At 41.2% G+C, this 19812-nt stretch overlaps 1 protein-coding gene across 6 annotated transcripts in view; it reads left to right on the forward strand.

Annotated features, from left to right (window-relative positions):
• The first annotated feature begins 487 nt into the window (after window positions 1-487).
• LOC103472337 (uncharacterized) overlaps window positions 488-19812 on the forward strand; it is a 43232-nt gene continuing 23907 nt past the window's right edge. For 4 of the 6 annotated variants that reach the window (XM_017307634.1, XM_008421904.2, XM_008421907.2 and 1 more), the window contains exons 1-5: window positions 491-696; window positions 17397-17465; window positions 19160-19184; window positions 19302-19319; window positions 19508-19576. In XM_017307634.1, the coding sequence (XP_017163123.1) occupies window positions 673-696; window positions 17397-17465; window positions 19160-19184; window positions 19302-19319; window positions 19508-19576 (205 nt within the window). In that variant the 5' untranslated portion in view covers window positions 491-672. Of the gene's footprint in view, window positions 697-17396; window positions 17466-19159; window positions 19185-19301; window positions 19320-19507; window positions 19577-19812 lie in introns of all 6 variants that reach the window. The other 2 variants (XM_017307639.1, XM_017307636.1) reach the window with 2 other exon arrangements.

The following is a 19812-nucleotide window of genomic DNA, read 5'->3' on the forward strand; positions in this document are numbered from 1 at the left end:
TTAAAAACTAGCATATTTTAATTTTATTTTCCTAACAATACACATATATGATGTATAGTACTTTAATTTATTTCCAGAGGTGGCATAGTTACTTTGAAAATGTAACTTGATTACTCAATGAAAAATCCATCCATCAGCTAGAAAATGTGCATCTCTCTTTTCCCTCCATTGTTTACGTTTGTGACATTACTCCCCAAGGAAAAAGACAAAAGCAACAATCTGATTATTGGATTGCAAATGGTACCGTGTTAAATTACTGGTTAATATAACAAGGGGTCAGATTAGAGTAGTGCATTATTAACTGACGTGTTGATGACACCATTATTTATGACATTTCTGTCAGGATTACGACCCCAACGATAAACTCGTTCCACTCGCTCCTACCCCCCTTGCTCGAAGCAATTTAATTTTATGGCACTAGTGAGGTCCCATAGAGGTACGCGGGTGGTGGGAGGAGTCACAAGTCAGAGCCCTTAAATTCGGCTCAGGCCGTTAGACAAACACCAGAGCGGGGATAGTCATACATCATCTGGATGGAGACTACAAGTTGACTGCAAGGAGATTCTTTTCTGCTGGAGAGGTTGACGCCAGTGGTGATTTCCTACAAACTTATTCTGGAAAGAGAAGGCATGGATATTTAGGTTTGTCCACAACGCGAGTGTTTGTTCGACCATGGAGTGCAGCCTTTATTGCCAGGTGGGTAACTTCGTTCAAGACCGTAAACTTTCAACATTTCTTTCGCGAGTCGTGCGGTCAGTCTGAGCCACTTAGCGGCGGGTAACATTTATTATCAGGCGTTGTCAAGCCAAGAGCTCGCTTTTCGGAACGAGTCGTTGTTTCACCGAATCAAAGTACAATGGCATTAGATGAATCACGGTATTTGGGCTTGTCTAATTCGTTTGTTTTTCGAACATAATTGGGGAGAAAACGAGTAAATGGAGGCATAACGCATAATATAACGTACAGTTTTCACACTATTCCCAACATGACTATAACTATCGTCATGTTGGGAATATATGAAAGTTTTTATATTTACGAGATGAGCTTTGAAATAATCAATATTGGTAGTTAGATCTGTAGCCCGCCTATAATGGGGTGGTTGTTTCTGTTTATGTTGAGGCAAAACAGTGAAAGCCACTTCCATCTTCCGTTTGGTTTCACTTCCTTTAAAAACAATAAAACGCGCACACACACAAAAAACCTCCTGAAATATCTACTTCTATCTGGATCAATATATATGATCGTCATATTTTAGAAATGAGCTTTGAAATAATCAATATTAGTAGTTACATCTGTAGGCCGCCTACAATGTAATGCATGAAGCATTTAACCTACAAGTTTTTTTTTTTTTTTTAAAACGTAGTTTTTTATTTTTTATTTTTATAGAGGCGCGATTCAGTAAATGTGGTTCAGAAAGTGACCTCAGCCATGTGCAACTATTATTCTTCCTGTTACTTTGGTTATCGGTTAGACCTGCGTCTTTCCGCTTTAGCTGTTAACGGAAAATGTGATCGCTCCTTTCACAACCCATATTGCCTTTCTGCAAGACTGAACGGAACCATCAAAGTCTGAGTGGCATTTTAAACGCGAAATTGTAGATGAGACTATGTGGTTATGATTTAAAAACGAACAAAAAACAATAAAGGCATTAAAAAAAAAGAGAGAAATTGTGTGTGAAGCATTTCAAACGGGAAGGAACTGAGTGATTGGAGGAGGGGTGCATTTCTGGCATCTTTTGCCCAAGCAGGGGGTAAGAGGAGAGGAGGGTGGATGGTGTAAGTAGACCTTTATATTCACGCCTAGTGTGTTAACAGCAACTTTGAACCATTCCTATACTTCTCCCCCCACTCCACCTCCCGCCGTTCTTCCCTCCCCATTCCTCATCCCTCCCTCCTTCCCTAAAAGTTATCCCCATGCTCCTTTTCTTAACCATTCTACTCCTGCCTCCCCAATCGCCCCCAAGACTCTTCTTCTCCCCCACTTTCCCTCTTACCCTAACCTCACCCTTCATCTTGCCTAACCTTAACCCTTTCCTCCCCTCTTCTGTCCCCCCTCACCCATCTTACCCCTCCTCTTCCCCCTCCTAACCCCTCACCAACTCTTAACCTAACTTCATCCTTCTTATTGCCTAACCCTAACCTTTCCTCCCCCTTCTCTCCCCCCTCCTCACCCCTCCCCTCTACCCCACCCTCCGGCCATCACTCTACATATTCCTTTTTTTCCTGTCACTTCCCATTTCCTCCTTCTTTTGATCATGAACACCAACATAACGATTCACTACAAGCTCCATCTGAGCCCAGCTCAGATGAAGCACCGGAATATGCCAGCCATATTCTACGCAGCCAACACAGCACATGCAAACCAAAAGGCAGCGCCCTGGAGCACACCGCAAGCACCATACACCAACCATATAAGGTAGTCCCTGTTGCTCAAGGTGGTTCTTGATCTCGAGTGAGAGTGCATACCCTTTGAGGTACCTAAGTGGGCTGGGAACCAATCGTGGTGGGCCCGCAGCCTCAAAGAGTGATTTCACCAACCCTTTACTATGCATATTTTTTATGTACTCTGCATGTTTTGCATGGTGCATAAAGGTTGGCTGTTTTGCCAACTTCAAGATGACTACTGTCCTGAAAATACAACTTTTTAGAGAAGATTAGATTTGCTCTTGGGGATTGGAATTAGACATTAAAGTCACATTTTTAGCTAATAGTTTTGGCAGAGTTGGGGAAACTTCCAATATATTTTCTGGTATGTTTCCCACTGCAAAAATCTACCATGTTTGGGGTTTTGCAGAAATTGGAAGGGAAGTGGGTCTTGGCTATGATTTTTAATAAATGTGAAATATTGCACAACTACCCATTGTGCAGGCAGACATACTGCTTCTAACCCACTGGCTGTTATTGGACCAACCAAACAATTGTGCTTTGTGGAAAATAAAATGCAAACTGAATGCTACTCTTGTAGTTTGCGTCTGTGACTCTATGGTTCTTTCCTCCTGCCAATTAGATTTTGCCTATTCCTTGTTCAACATGGCTAATACATTAGCTTGGATGCTTTACCCTTTTTGCTTTTAAACCTTAATCATGGTCAATAACAAATTCACAAAAAAACTTTCCTCTGAAACGTTCTACAACAGAAGGACTGCCCAAATATTCACCACTTCTAAAGTGTTAACCTAACTCGGGGGTTGGCAACCCAAAATGTTGAAAGAGCCATATTGGACCAAAAAACAAATCTGTCCAGAGTTTCAAAAAATTAAAATGCTTATCATGAAGGCAAAACGGGCTTTAAAAGTGTTTATATTAGCCTTTTATCAAAATTGCTAAGTGCATACATAATTAGCAGTCGTGATTAAATGTTTGTTTTTCTTGCACTGCGTCCTGGAAGTCGGTAAACTCGATCTTCCCAGATGGCAAGCGGATAAACAGACCATGGAGAGAAGGGGTGAAATCAGAGGATCTGGCTTGCTCTGGCTAAGCAGCGTCTGCGTGCAATGCTCTGGATGGGGGGAATGGAGCCCCAATGGTCCTCTCTGCTGTCTTCACCACTCTTCGCAGAAACTTCCAGTCTGACACCTTGCAGCTTCCAGACCAGACGGAGATACTGCTGGTCAGCAGGCTCTCAATGGTTCCTCTGTAGAAAGTGGAGAGGATGGGGCGGGGGAGCGAAGCTCTTTTTGTTTGTCTAAGAAAGTGCAGGCGCTGCTGTGCCTTTTCACCAGTGAAGCGATGTGGGTTGTCCAGCTGAGGTTGTCTGTAATGTGAACCCCCAGGAACTTAGTGGGGGTCGAGACCTCCTGAAGTCTGATCTCTTTTGTTTTGTCGACGTTCAGGAGCAGCTTGTTCTGCACCAATCAACAAGATGTTGTACCTCTTTTCTGTAGTTCACATCATTGTCGTCCTGAATGAGGCCCACAATTGTTGTGTTGTCTGCATATTTCATGATGTGGTTGGTGTTAAACCTGGGACAACAGTCGTGGGTCATCAGGGTAAACAGCAGGGGACTCAGGACACAGCCCTGGGGGGAACCAGTGTTTAAAGCAGGGGTGTCAAACTCCAGTCCTCAAGGGCCACTGTCCTGCAGTGTTTAGATGTGCCACAGGTACAAAACACCTGAATCAAATGGCTTAATTACCTCCTCAGTTCTCCAGAGCCTTGCTAATGACCTAATTATTTTATTCAGGTGTAGTGCAGCAGAGGGACATCTAAAAGTTGCAGGACACCGGCCCTCAAGGACTGGAGTTTGACACCCCTGGTTTAAAGAAATATTGGAGGTGTTGCCCACATGGACAGACTGAATTCTGTCTGTGAGGAATTCCAGCAGCCAGTTGCACAGTAGCATATTGAAGCCCAGGGGGATCAGTTTGCATACCAAGTCCTGGGGGATGAACATATTGAATGCTGAGCTGAAGTCCAAAAAAAAGCATCCATATGTGGGTGTTTCTTTTCTCCAGGTGTATTAGGCTCAGATGAAGAGCAGTGGAGATGGCATCCTCAGTTGATCGCTTAGATTTGTATGCAAACTGGAAAAGGTCAAATGATGGAGGCAGTATAGAGATTATATGACCCTTAAGCACTCTCTTGAAGCACTTTATGATGGATGTTAATGCAACGGGTTGAAAGTCAGTAAAACGTGATGGTTGATATCTTGGGCACTGGAATAATAATATCTGACTTAAAACATGAGGGGACAATGGCCTGATACAGTAATGTATTGAATATGTCCGTGGGCACTTGGGCTAGCTGGTTTGCACACTCTACAGAGCAAACATTCAGGTAATCCTTCCGCATTGGCAATGAATGCAAATGATTAGGTCCAAGAATTGTAGCATGTCTCCTCGGCTATTTTCCTCTTTTCCCCTTAACCATCCGTGGCCCACCACAAAACCCGTCGGTTTGTTTACAACAGCCCCCTGCCTCGCAAATCCTGCTGAAAGAAACGTAGGTTATGACGCAAATCTTCGTTGACAAATGTTGAAATTTACTATTTATTCTACACATTTTATAGCATTGGAAAACGTTAAGAATGATTGTCATGTTTGTCCTCCTACAGAAACTATATTAAAACTAAAAAATACACATCTCCCACCCCTGTTTTTTTTTTCCATTTTCAAACATTTTTGAAAAATCTCCCGAGAGCGTTTAGGGCAGTGCTAAAGAGCCACATGTAGCCACAAGTGGCTCTTTAGCCGACCCCTGACCTAACTCAACAGAGATCCAGTCAATTGGTGCTTGTCATCTCACAATGAGTGGACTGTAGATTATCTGAGTACTGTGAAGTACTATTCATCTTTTGAATATTCATGGCTACCATTTCAGCATGAAGACAAAACAACACTCCAAGCAAATCAGAGAAAGGATTATTGAAAAGTACAAGTTGGCGAATGGATATAAGGCACTGAACATCCCTGGGAGTTCAGTTTAATTAATCAAGAAATGGAGGGAATATGTAGCCTAAAGTCCTCACAACCTGAGTGACTGTGCAAGAAGGAGACCAATGAAAGAGGACATCTTATGCTGAAGGAGTTTCAAGCTTCAATAACTGAGATGGGAGAGACTGCAGGCAGCTGCTCACTGAGATTTTTACCGGTCAAAACTTTGAGAGGGTGAGAAGAAATCCACTGTTGAAGAAAACTCATGTCAAGACTTGAATAGAGCTTGCCAAAAAGCATATGGGAGACTCCAAGGTCTAGAAAGATCTTTGGTCTTTTTGGGCGTCTGACAAGATGCTGCAAACAGGAAGAGGAAGTGAGTCTCCAGAGCCATTACACAACTATGAAGAAGCATATGATCTGAAAAAGAGGAAGAAATGGCTTGGTCCCCTCTGCAAGAGATCTATGGCCTAAGAGAATATTCATTTTTAATCAAGACAACAACCTGAAGGGGCTGCGCAGTTGATAGAGCTGTTGCCGTGCAGCAAGAAGGTTCTGGGTTTGATTCCCGGCTCCGGTCTTTCTGCATGGAGTTTGCATGTTCTCCCTGTGCATGCGTGGGTTTTCTCCGGGTACTCCGGTTTCCTCCCTCAGTCCAAAAACATGACTGTCAGGTTAATTGGCCTCTCCAAATTGCCCCTAGGTTTCAGTGTGTGTGCATGGTTGTGTGTCTGTGTTGCCCTGCGACAGACTGGTGACCTGTCCAGGGTGACCCCGCCTCTTGCCCGGTACGCTAGCTGGAGATGGGCACCAGCACTCCTCCCGACCCCATTGAGGGACAAGGGTGTAAGAAAATGGATGGATGGATGGACGGACAACAACCTGAAGCTTCCAGCTAAAGCTACACAAAGAAAAGAGAGAATATGGGAAAACGACAACTTAGATGTTGTGGAGTGGCCAAGTCAAAGCCCAGACCTCAGTCTGATGGAGAATTTGTGGTGTATTGTTAGAAATGCCACCAAAGCCAAAATCTGTTGATCATGATTTGTTTGCAAAGGCAAAAAAGGTCAAATGAGCTGTTGAGTAAATTTATGTTAACCTAAACACGTCACTGTCATTTATTAAACATTGTTTTAAATTATTTTGGGTTATGTGACTTTTTAACTGAGTTTGTAGTTTGATCAATCGGATTGATCTTGGGGAGGGGGGGGCTTTTCTGTTACGCTGTAATATTCACAACAGTTTTCAGTTCTTTAAACTCCAAATGCATAATGATGGTCACTTACAGTAAATGGAAGCAATTGCTCATCTTTGTGCTATAGACTTTACACTCTCTTGCAAGAACCGCAAAATTAAACTTCTGTCCTTTAGGCTAACAAGTGGTAAAGTTGTCCAAGATGATATATTGAAGACATAGTTGGCAACATAATATATTGAAATATTTTATTCTTAGGGGAAAATGTATCATCAAAAAGAATCGCCAAGATGGAAATCCCCCAAATTAGTCTTTGACTTACTACTTGCTTAGTGGGAAGGAGAGAATGCATTGACTTACAGTCTGATGGTCAAAACGCAAACAGGCAAAAGAACTGCTCTTAATTATACATGGGAAAACAATTGCAGGGTGGAGGCTCGGGGAACTCTAGAATTGAGCTGTTGAGGGTGGCAGCACGTTGGGAGTAGCTCTGTACTTTCATAATAATGCTTGGATCCCTTAAAAGGGGGGGATTTTGTTTGTCCCATCATAGAACACAATGAAACCTTTATTTTAATTAATGTGAATAAACATACAACAATAACAGTGAGGATTGATGGTCCTAAGGACACACATATTGCTCAGTACATTAAATATATAATCAACATTTAAAACGCACAGCTCTAGAGACTATGTATGAATTCTAAAGTCTGATGGCCTCGGGTAGAAAGGACTTGCTGTAACGTTCTTCAGCACATCTGGGCTGGAGTAATCTTTGGCCATATCTGCTCCTCAGGCTGCCCACCACACTGTTAAGTGGATGAAAGGGGTTTTCCTTGATGGCTCTGATCTTCAGCATTCGGTCTCTCGTCACCTCTTCTAGTGCAACCAGCTTGATCCCTACAACTGACTCAGTCTTTATCAGTTTAATTTTGGGCTCTTTCATCGCAGCCCACCGTTGCATTGAAGATGGAACTAGTCAGTGATGACTGACATAAAGAGCATCCCACTGCAGATGTTAACCCTTGTGTTTAAAAATGGGGTCTAACCGACCCCACACTCGTATCACTTGTATCATTTGCCTCAGTCCTCGCACGCACAAGGTTTAAAAGACTTGAGCTTCTGTAGAAAATGGTCTGCTCATGGCCTTTTTGTAGCGTGTTCATAGTTTACTGTAGCTTCCAGTCTAGTGTAACACCAAGGCACTTGTAGGGTTGAACTTATTCCTGAATCTGCCCCTAAGATGGAGGTTGAGAGTAAATGTGTTTTCTTATTGAAGAATCTGACAACCATTTCCTTGGTCTTGTTTACGTTAAGCAGAAGTTGGTTCTTTCCGCACCACGTCACAAAATATACAAGAGTTTGACATGGATATGACCCAGATTGCACCAATGGGAATACACCATGACAGCCGCTGGTGTTGGTGTGTGTGTCAGCTCGGATGATATGGAACCCGGGGAGGACTACCGCTGAGTCGGGCGTCTTAATTATGTGTTTCAGAAAAGACATGATGCTACATTCCTTGTATGCTTTATGTGTCCTGGAGAGTCCTTCCAACTCTTCCGTTTTGTTGGCCAGTGTGCTTCACACCAGCCCGGCAACCTCGTCGTCTTTTTATGTGCAGCTCTGGTGGTATATCTGGTTTAACTCCATGCATGAGGCCTTCATGCCTTAGTGCCGTCTGCTGATGCAATTCTAGCGGGAGAGTCTAGCATGGCTGCTCGATGTGAAAGTAAATGGTCAGATTAAAAAGTTTATAAGAAGAAATGCTCCAGACCGGCTAACTGTCGTATTAATTTCTAAAATTAATTTAAAAATTACTACAAAAATTCAATAATATCGGCAAAAAACGATCAAACGCTCACAGTTTGGGACAGGCTTCTGTTGTCAAGGCGCCATAGCAACGTCAAAATGAATGGATGAACTTCAAGCCCTGACAAGAACTCGGCAAGAGTATAAGGAACGCGGTATTGTGTGATTTACGGAGACGTGGCGCAGGACTGTCCCAACACCAACATCTCTCTGCCAGGCTTAATAACTGTACGAGCAGACAGAGATTTAAAGAGCAGCAGGAAAAAAAGGGAGGTGGATCAGCAGTGTTTGTGAACGACAGGTAGTGTCATCCAGGACATGTTACTGTGAAGTGTTGTCTCTGTGGTCCAGACATTGAACTCTTGCTTCACTCCTGGTTAGGAAGATGGCTGTTAGGAAATGGTCACAGGAAGCAGAAGGGCCCCTTCAGGCTTGTCTTGAAGCATCCCACTGGACTACTCTCTGCCAGCCACATAGAGATGACATCAATGCCATGACTGAGTGTGTGACTGACTATATACTTCTGTGTGGACAGCACCATACATGGATAACAACTCCCAGATCACCAGTGACCTAAAGGAACTTTTAAGTAAGAAAAAAAGAGCCTTTAGGGAATGAGACAGGGAGTTATTGAGGAGTACACAGAAGCGGCTCAAAGTCAAGATTAGAGGCAGCAAAGAGAAGTACACGAAGAAGCTGCAGAATAAACTGCAGAGGAACAATATCTTAGATGTGTAGTTGGGGATGAAGATTAAATGCTTCAAACAAAAGGAGGATCAGATAGATGGAAGCCTGGAGAGAGCAAATGAGCTAGACACATTTTTCAACAAGTTCAGCTCAGGAACAAGCTCATCATCATTATCCTCTCCTGTCCCCATCCATACAGATATCTCACCTTCCTCTGACTCACTGCTTTCATCAAATGTCATATCTTCCACCTCAGTCATGGACTCTTCTTCTTCCACAAGTTTGTCTTCATCCAAATCAGGAGATGCTGCTGCTCCCTTTGCCTCCGCCTCCCACTTTTCTGTATCTAGAAGTCATGTGAAGAGGCAGTTGGAGAGACTAAACCGGAGTAAGGCTGTAGGTCCGGATGGTGTCAGCCCCATAGTCTTGAAGGCCTGTGCACAGCAGCTTTGTGGGATTCTGCAACATCTCTTCAACCCTAGCCTGACTCAAAGGTTCCACTGTTGTGGAAGACATTCTGTCTGGTTCCAGTACCAATGAAAACTCACCCATCAGTCATCAACAACTATAGGCCTGTTGCCCTGACATCCCACATCATGAAGATCTTGGAGAGACCCCTGTTGGCTCACCTAAATAAGCAGACAAGCTCATATCATTGCCCATCACCATGGAGTTGAAGATGCCATCATACACCTGCTTCAACAAATCCGCTGTCATCTGGACAAAGCAGACAGCACTGTGAGGATTGTGATTTTTTTTTTATTTCTCTAATGTAATACAATTCAGCCTGATCTGCTTTGGTGAAACTCCAGAAGACACAGGTGGAGGCCTCAACAGTCGCCTGGATCTATGACCACTTGACAAATGGATCACAGTCTGAGACTGAAGAATTGTGTGTCTAATGATGTGGTCAGCAACACAAGAGCACCACAAGGAACTGCACTCTCACCATTGCTTTTCTCTCTGTACACTTCAGACTTCCAGCTCAAGCCGACTTATGTCATCTTAAGAAATACTCGGATGACTCTGCAGTTGTCTGGTGTGTCAGAGATGGACAAGAAGCTGAGTACAGAAATCTGGTGGACTGCTTTGTCATGGTGTGGGATTAATGATCTCATCTTAAATGTGAACTAAACAAAGGCGATTGTTTCAGGAGGAACACTATTAGATCATTGATGGAAAATGTCATTTTAACCTTATTTAATCTTGGATGGAAATGCTGAACGCCTAACCTGGCAGTTGTCTTAAAAACCTGGCATGTGTGGAATGCATTGTTGGTACTTTGGTTTGACCCTGCAACTATGGGTGAGGAACTAGAAGTTTCTGTTGGAATGCTTATCGGCTCTCTTTCCTGCCATAAAACCGTCCCCTTCAAAGATATGAGGGGCAGCTTATAAAGTGGGGATAAGGATCGTCTTTGAGGTCCATCTGGCAAGAGATAAGATCAGACTTTGGGTGTGCCTTCTTTTTTTTTTTTTGTTGTGACTATTTAACCATGTAACGTGTGTTGTTCAGGGCTCTTCTCCTGACTGCATTCAGTGAGACTGGTCTTCTAACGCTTTTGCCTTCGAATGAAGAAACTTAGTCAAAGATTGATATTTCTCTTATTATTGAAACGGATTCTCATTCTTTATTAAATAAAATTTCCAAAACGCCATCATGGAAGAAGTTGGTTGAGGAAGATGAATACCTTGGTGTTCGCCTTGACAATAGACTGGAGACACAGCAGTGACGCCATCGCCATCTATAAGAAGGGGCAGAACAGACTGTACTTCTTGAGGAAGCTAAGATTCGTCAATGTTTGCACCAAAATACTGCAGGTCTGTTGTTGAGAGCATCATCTCTTTCGCCATAATCTCCTGGGGCAGCAGCATCAGAGCCAGGGACTTAAAAAGGCTCAATAGCCTGATTAAAAAAGGCTGTTTCTGTTCTGGGGACGACTGTGGAACCTCTGGAGAGGATTATGCAAACAAGGATTCTTCATAGGATCAAGAAAATTATGGACAACCCTGACCATCTTCTTCATGAGATTATCTTGGGAAAGCAGAGCATCTTCAGTCAGAGGCTTCTTCAGATTCAGTGCAGTACAAATGACTGCAGAAGATATTTCCTTCCAACAGCCATCACCATCTTCAATAACTCTTTGAATAATCTAAATTGAGTCTTTGATTCTTATGCTTTCTGTTGAAATAATTGGTAGTGGGTTTTAAAGTTGACACACAGAATCAGCATTTGTATTTGAAAAGCAAATGTATGTTGGAATTCTGTCTATAAATCAAGTCATTCATGCCCTTATTTGCAAATAAGGGCTCCATAAAATAACATTTTTGGATAATAGATTTTCTGGGTTTGTGACATGGAACACACAAGCCAGTCAGTGATGAAGATGAACTGCCCTCTGATCAGCCACAGCATTAAACCACTTGCCTTACTTTCTGTACGACTTATGCCTCCAAAAGAAAGTCTAGTATGTTGAGTTAAGAATGTAAGAGAATCTCTCTGGCTGCAGATTCTGCCATCCAATGTGCTCTTTGGAAGATCTGTTTGTTCAAATACCAATTGAGGCCTTTTGCTACTTTTTATTGTCCTTCTGAGCAGCATTGAAGTTGCATGGACAGTGACAAGTTTTTTGGGTACGTCCTACTGACAGGAGATGTTGGACCAGATCAGATATTCCCTCCTGTTTATTTACTCTGCATTTGCCTGGAAGAAGCGAGGGAGCTTTGAAGGGTAGGCTAATAGATTTTCTTCCAGTGTCTGCAGCCTGCAGAGCTCTAATTTTGTCTCGAGTCCACAAGAACACCAAAGGGTTGAGGTTTTAAAGAATTTTGTTCTAGTTTTCAGATCATTTAATCTCGCAGGAGTTAAATATTGTAGCTGGTAGCTGTTAGAATACCATTTCCTAATCGTATCATTTGTCAAGTATGGTGGAGTTGACCTCACTCCCATAGGTGATCTAAAGATGGAGTAATAAAAAATGTACCTGCTATGATACAAAATGCAAAATTAAGAAATGTCACTGATTGAGGAAACAAGGTTGTGAAGCAGCATTACCTATTTATAATTTTAAGAATAATCAAAGTAGTAATTATGTTTAAGATTAGTGGAGTTTAATGTAGGTTGTTGATTTGTAGTGTCATGTTGAAAATGGATCGTAGGTGAGCGTTCTGGGAATAGAGGAGCTGAAAGGAGCCCGGTGTTGACCAACTGAAGCATGAGACAGACGCACGGACCAGGACAAGGGGAAAAAACGAGAAGAACTGGGCGCATCAACTCAACACATTACATTTTGGACTAAGCACCACTGAAGAACTAAACAGCAACAGCAAACCTGAAAGGGAATTCGGTCACAACTGAACATTTGGATTTTCTTTAACTCAAAACCTGTTGTTGTAAATGACAGTTGTGTATAGCTAGACAGAAATCACAATATTATGTTGAGAGAACCAGGATATGAAAGTTGATTTTGTGTTGATCTTCCTGTCAAAACAAGTGTGTTCAGTGATGGAAATCCTTGAATCTTGACCATTTGGATGGTCTTTGTGAAAAACCACACAAAAATGACTGTAGTAAAAGAATGTGTGCATTGCAAATGTTGTGATGGAAAATGTATCTTTTATTAGTAGATTTGTTATCTTGATCAGTTGCCTAATTGATAATGTTAGTCATGATGTTTCAGAAAAAAGTTTCAAAACTGATTTTTAAAGTGCAACAGGTCTGCTATTGTGCATTTGCTCATCTGTGATTCTTGTCATTTGAGGTCATAATTTCTAAGGGGCACTCTAGGAAATTACTTGTACACTTCATTAGTAAATTCAGAAAACAAAAATAAATCTGCCTTGGCTTAGACTGAGGAAAATGCTAATCTTTCAATCCTTTTCATATAGACCCATTTAATTAATTTATCAGTTTAACTCTTGGCAGAGTCCCTTGAATGGTGACTATAAATTTTTTTTCTTGTATACTATATTCTGTTTTCTTCTGATTTTCTTTAGTTCTTGTGATGTTTGAACAAACCCATACATATCTGCAGATATGCATCTGTCCTTGACCCCTATTAATTCTGGGTGGAGGGATGACAATACTGATTGTCTCTGCAGATCTGACTCTTCATTGTACTTCATTGTAGTCTATGATGGGTAATTATTATCCACCATAGGCACAAGGATGGATGGAACAATGGCTGTGTAAATGACAACAGGTTTGCCCTTTAGTTGCCACAAGAAGTACAGTCTGAACCTTCCTCCGAAGAGTGCAAGTGTGAAGAACAGCTCATGTCAAGTGAAAAGGGTATTTCCTAAGAATCGGAAATTTTTGGTAGGTAAAGGAAAAGTGTTCTCTGGAAATCCATAGTCATCACTACACTTGAGCAAGTCAGTGTCCAGGTGCTTCTGAGTGGAACGGTGGTGTTAGGTTGTGAATAACTTTTATATCATCCCATATATGCATTACTCATTAGTTTTTAAAGTCTATAACATTTTCTTTGTGTCTCTATAACTTGAGACACAGGTGATACACAAGCATTTCTCATATACTATAAGAGAAATGTTTGCAGAACAGGCTGCAGCCAGATGACCAGAAACTCTGGAGCCGACTTGAGGGCTTGCCTGAAAACGCACAAAGCCCAAAGTTTAAATATCAAATCTTGTGGCCCAGAGAAGTAGGACCAGTGCGTAAGGCCTTACGAGTGGACCTGTCAATCCACCTTCTGTCTACATTCAGGTGGTTCTTGAACAGAGAAGTGACAGTGGTGAAACTCGGGAGTTTGCTGAGGGTTGGTTTCTCCAACAGCAAGAAGCTACAAGCTTTCTGCTGGTGGGCAGTTGGAAAGCTTGTGCCCCAGTAATGGTAAGAAGCTGCTACTATGAGATGGTGGAGGATACCTGGGTTGGTGGTATTCAATTTAAGACCAAGCTGAAATTGACTTGGTTGGATTCTGGTATAACCTGGGTGATCAAGGTGAAGCAGAATGAAGTGTGGTTACAAGTTGGCAGCATTGTCATCAGCTCCTGTAGCTTTCCTGGTCTTTTGATGCCAAGAGAGTTCATTTACATTTTCTTCTGAGATCTTTGATGCAAGTAGAGGACCTGAAGGAGAATAGTTGGTAGAGTTGTTGGTGGCCAAATGGTTGAAAGTGTCTTACTAGTTTTCAAACATACACAAGAATCTATCAGCCAATTGGATAGTGGGGGTCATTACAGTGTGAGGAGATGGGCTCCTTTAGTTGGCAGACTTGAAGACCCCTGGCAGGGTCCTGCAAGGGTATCCTTGCAGGGTACCTACAAGGGTTACCCTACAATAAGTTTCTTTGGTTCACGGTTTATTATTGTTGTAAGTGTGACATCTTGGTTTGCACATGGCTGTGGTTGACGATATAAACAAACTACAATTTGTGCAGTCAAATCAGTCCTGTGAAATCCGTTATGATTAATCAGTCCTGGCACTGACTTTGAAGTTTTCATTTTGTGTCAGTAGTGTGGAATGAGATGAAACATACAGTGATCAGTGAGTCTTAAAGCTGCATGGAGGTGTTGTATAATATGCTTCTTTTTAGACCAACAGTGGTCCAGTGTATTTGTGTATCTGGTGGGATACTTTACAGGCATTACCTCGGAAGTCCTTTGGATAGGTTTGTGCTGTTCAAAACTCTCAAGGACAATAATGAGAGCTACTCTGTGTGTGTGTTTTTTGTTAAATCGCCTCTGCAACTTTAGATTTTTAGCTTCTGTGCAGGTTTGTGGAAAGTAAACGGTCTAGAACAAAAATAACTCCTTCAGCGAGTGAGGTTGATTAAAAACTGCCTCTTGGTAGTGTGCCTCTTGGATGTGTTCAGAGCTTTGGTTGCAGAGATGGCATATCCAGAGTTTTGCCAGTGTGCAGACATTTACTGAGTGGATAGACTAGAGCAAAGCACAAAGTCTGCACCAAGTTACAAAAATTTAGAAGTGCACAATAAAGTGGGTGAGGTCATGCACAGGGGTGTTGATGGCCGTACCATACTGCACTGAGTTCAGTGCCTCAACTATATATAATGAAGGTACTGGTAAGATATGTTAACGTATCTAACGCAAAAAGATACGTTGGATAAAGATTAAGAGTGGAGTGTGACAGAAGAAGATAAAGGAGAGATGGATTAAAACGTCACAGAACTTGCAGAGTTTATAGCTATGAAGTGATGCGTGGTTTGGAGGATGTGATGGTGCAGCTGCACGTGACTGGTGAGAATTGCCCTACAGTTTATCTCTGGCTAGACCAGGGGTGGGCAACTCCAGGCTTCGAGGGCCGGTCTCCTGCAACTTTTAGATGTGTCTCAACTTCAGCACAGCTGAGTCAAATGTTAGCAGGACTCAGGAGAACCTGACTGGACTTAGGAGGTAACTTAGCTGTTGGATTCAAGTGTGTTGGACCAGGGAGACATCCAAAAGTTGCAGGACACTGGCCCTCGAGGACCAGGATTGCCCACCCCAAGGCTAGACAAAAAAAAAAAAAAATTAATTACTTATACCACAGGAACGCTATGACATAACATTTTAGTGATTTTGAAATTATGACTTTTTGTATATCTCAGTATGCCTTGAAACGGATAATTAGGTCATACCTAGATCTAATGAGGACAAAAAGGGGCTTGGAAGTTTGCAAGGTGTCCTTGCATTTTACCAGAACTCTGCATCCTTCCTTTTGCCCTTTTGCCATGCTTTGAGCTGATTATGCATTCACTGATGTGCGCTTTATTTTTTTATTGCTAGTTTGAGCCCCCACCCCAGCTGTGTACGGCCTTGTGCCATTTGGCAAGGCACCTCACCTACCATACCTGCTGGTGTTGGGCAGAAGAGTTGATGGCATAATATAGTGGGCTTCCCCAATGCATGAGTGGCTACAATCCATAGCTTGCCGTCATCAATGTTTGAATAGTGCAACCGAGTTTGTTGTAAAGCGCATGTCTAATGTCATAAAATGAACAAGTTTAAAGGAATTTTGCATCCAAAGAATTTTTACATATTTCTTTCTACTTAAGTTTTATTTGTTTTGTAATGTCTGCTGCTTGGTGCGGTATTTTGGTTTGAAGATTATTCAACCAAGCGAATGCAGTATTTGCAAGAAGTACTTTGAAAAGAGACATTTCTTTAACTGGTGCTGTGATTCATTTAAATTAACTTTATCAAGTTGCAAGCACTGTCAGAGCCAGAATATTCATTGAGCGAGTAAGTGGGGTAGTATTCGGTAAAATCAACTTTTTTGAGCTTTACATCATGTTGTTCTTTCATCAAAAACGTACCTCGAGTTCTGCTTTGATTCTAATGCATTTTTGAGAAATCCTTGAATCAACCATACAGCTGTGCAAAATGCTTGGAGGGTGGGGGGAGGAGCACAGCCTTTGGGGACAAAAGTCCTCCTCATAGCTGCAGTTTCCAAACTTCCGCGTTACAGAACACTCCCAAACTCAGCTCCTTAAGACTAGTCAGGAGAGATTAGCAAACACCTGGTGGAACTGTGCATCTGCTGAGCTAATAAGAACTACTTCTAAGTGAAAAACTGCCCCTTTAAATGTACACACCACACATTGTTCTCAAAGATATGTACATCAAAAAATCCCACATCATGACTCCTACACCGTGACGTTTTGGTCGCACGGGTACGGCCTAGTTCATGAACGTGTCACAGCAAGAAGGGAGAAGGAGAAAGAACACTGACCATCGTTGTAAGATATGGGTGGTGTTTTATGTAAAGTTAGATGCTGCGTGCATAGTTATTTGGTAATTGTTTTCATGTGCATACATAATTCTTCATTGGCACTAAGTGGAGATCAGACATGGGTTTTTATAGGAAAGGAGTCCCTTGCCAACTAAGTGGTTTGATCAAAAACGTTGACATGACAGGGACTGTAAATACAAATTAGCTTGTGCTACAATCTATTAAAGTGCATCAAATGGTTAGTTATGTTTGCTCTGCACATTGTCCCTTTCTAAATAGCTTATTAAAGTTTATTATAAATGCACCCATACCAGAGTTTTCCTTCAAAATGTCAGAAATGCTACATAACTGTTTAAAAACAATGTTTCAGTAAATCTTTCAACTTATTTCCAAGTTCATGTTTTTCCTAGCAGTTCTAGACAAAGCTAGTCATTACTCTGCTGTAAAGAAGAGGCACTTTTTTTCCAACTTGTAATATTAACAACTTGTTCACTCTTTCCTCAGCATTGAACCTGATTGTTGTATAATTCTGTTTGTTTTGGTTTAGTTTTATTTGTGTTTTTATGTATCACTTTTGTATAATTGCATGGCTAATCTAATTTTTACATAATTTTTCCCTTTTTTATTTATTTTTCTTAGATCTGTTGCAAAAGATTTGAAGCGGTGCTTCAATTTAAGCAACATATTACTTCAAAAGGACATAAACAGGTGAGAGTTGCAGTTGATCTTTCTCTAAGTGTTTTATTTCGTGGTGTGTGTTAAAGGTAAAAAAAGACTGTTGATGTAGTAATTCGTGGGAAAAGGACCTTAAACAATGTATTGACAGCACTAGAATTGTCATACCTTTCTTAATCCTTATATTTCTATTTAAAGTCATTTTTTAATTAAGCTTATAAGAATGAAATGTAATTGTAATGTGTGTTGGAATACTTTGTAACCTTAGTACTGTGCTGTAAGTATGTTAAAGGTACAAGTCAGTCGGGGGTCAGAACAGAACGAAGAATGCAGAACAATGAAGAAGAACTTGGAAATTGAGCAAGAGTGAATTTGGGAGTAACTCCAGATGAAAAGGAGAAATAAGTCACAGAGGGAGCTAAACGGAACGATTGAGAAGTCGCGTAGCTGAACGGTGCGGTTGAGAAGTCGTGTAGCTGAACGGTGCGGTTGAGAAGTCGCGTTGTAAATCGTCCCCACAACCATCGGCTGAGAGTCTAAAACATTCTGGAGAGGAGGAAAGTGCTAAGTTCCAACTGCAGAAGTCGGAAATCAAAAAGTAATGCAGACAGAAGACCTACAGAGGACCACACCCCGGAACTAAAGAGAGACCAAGACTCTGCACTGTTGAAAGGGGGAGAAGCCAACTGCCCTCGTCCATGGTTCCAGATTAGATGGCCGTCCTCGACTCCCCTATAGAGATCTCCATTTGTTGCAAACGGACTTGGCCGATTCACAAGGAATTCAGTTAATGAGAAGCTGATTCTATGCACTCTGATTGAAGCTGATTGATTCAAGCAATCAGCTGAACGGTCAAGCTGAACAGCTGACTGATTCAAGCTGATTGACTGATCAGCTTGATTATTCAATCAGTCAGCTGATCAATTAATCAGTTGATTTGATAATTGCATGTGAGGGTATGCATGATCAATCATTGATTGATCAATCAGTTCAGTTGATTGATCCATCAACTCATTGCTCAATCAGTCAACTCAATCGATTGATGTGTTGACTGATTGGGTGGGGCTGGCAATCAACTCTGTTGATTGCTCCATTACCTGAAGAAGGGCATGACACCTGGATAGTAGGTAGTTGGTGGCTCTCGACACCAACAGATAAACGGATTATCCCAAAAACCGTAAGACTTGTGGGGTTTTGGGTTTTTGGGTTTTTCCGGTCCCGTTGGATGGGGAGCTGGTCACCAGTCAGCCCAGGTGTTTAGCAGAAGTGGGTGGGGCTGGCTAGTGCGCAACAACAAAAAAGCTTCAAAAATAAATCACTTTGTGAAAAACTTACTTTTAGAATTGTTGCTGAAACATATTTTGATTATTTTTGAGACAGAAACGTAATAATGTGACTTGTATAGGCCTTTTATGAACAATGGTTTTTCTAAAGTGGTTAAAATGAATCATATACTGTAGCATGTGAACTGTAGCATGTGACTTTGATACGGCTGTGTTATGATTTAGGTTCCCTCTAAAATCTTTACCTGTGTAATTTTCAGAAAGACCTGGCCTGATTGAAACGTGTTTTATATTCAAATTGCACCGTGTTTTACAATAAGCTAACAATGCCAAATTAAACGGAAATGAAGAAAATTGTCTAGCTTATTGAAATTGGAAAGTGCCAGAAAAAGACAAGCTCTTGATAATGGCCTTTTAATTAAATTGATCTTTACTGTGTTCCAGATGCTTCAAGATGTTTTCCAAAAAGGTAACATTCATTCTGTTTAGCTGCCTTGTCTGTTTCACAACATCTTTTATGCATGTTTTGTGAATACTTTGTGTATTAAAATTGCTTCTTTTTTTTTTATAAAATATTCCTCCTTAGAATTCATACACTGCACTTGTAAGTAAATTTTTTTGTACATTTTTTTCCGTGTGTTTTATAGTCTTTTTTTTTTTTTTGCTTTTTAATTAAAAAAAATACAGATTTTGTTAAAAATCAAGAGTATATTATAACATTCTTACTGTTAATTTTAAAATTCAATGTTATGTTTTGTTCGTAGAAATTAATCTGTAATATTTCTTTTTAAGACCGGATACCCTACATTGCATTTGTGACTCCAAAGTGCAAAAATATTGGGTTTCAGAAACCTGCTGTTGGTGAGTATGCTGCAGTTTCTCCATTTTCTGCAGTACATATTTACATATTTTTGTTGCTACAAAGTGTAATGGCTATAAGAATGCTATCTATATTATATCTAGGATTTTAAAACATAGATACAAGTCAGCTATGATAACTGAATATATTTAGACTTTAGCTGGATAAAATGTTGTTTGCTGGATTAGCCAACCTGAATTTAGCTGCTTAATAAAAACTTGGAGCTGGCAGGCTATAG

Source organism: Poecilia reticulata, linkage group LG11, assembly GCF_000633615.1.
Source record: "Poecilia reticulata strain Guanapo linkage group LG11, Guppy_female_1.0+MT, whole genome shotgun sequence".
Taxonomy (NCBI): domain Eukaryota; kingdom Metazoa; phylum Chordata; class Actinopteri; order Cyprinodontiformes; family Poeciliidae; genus Poecilia; species Poecilia reticulata.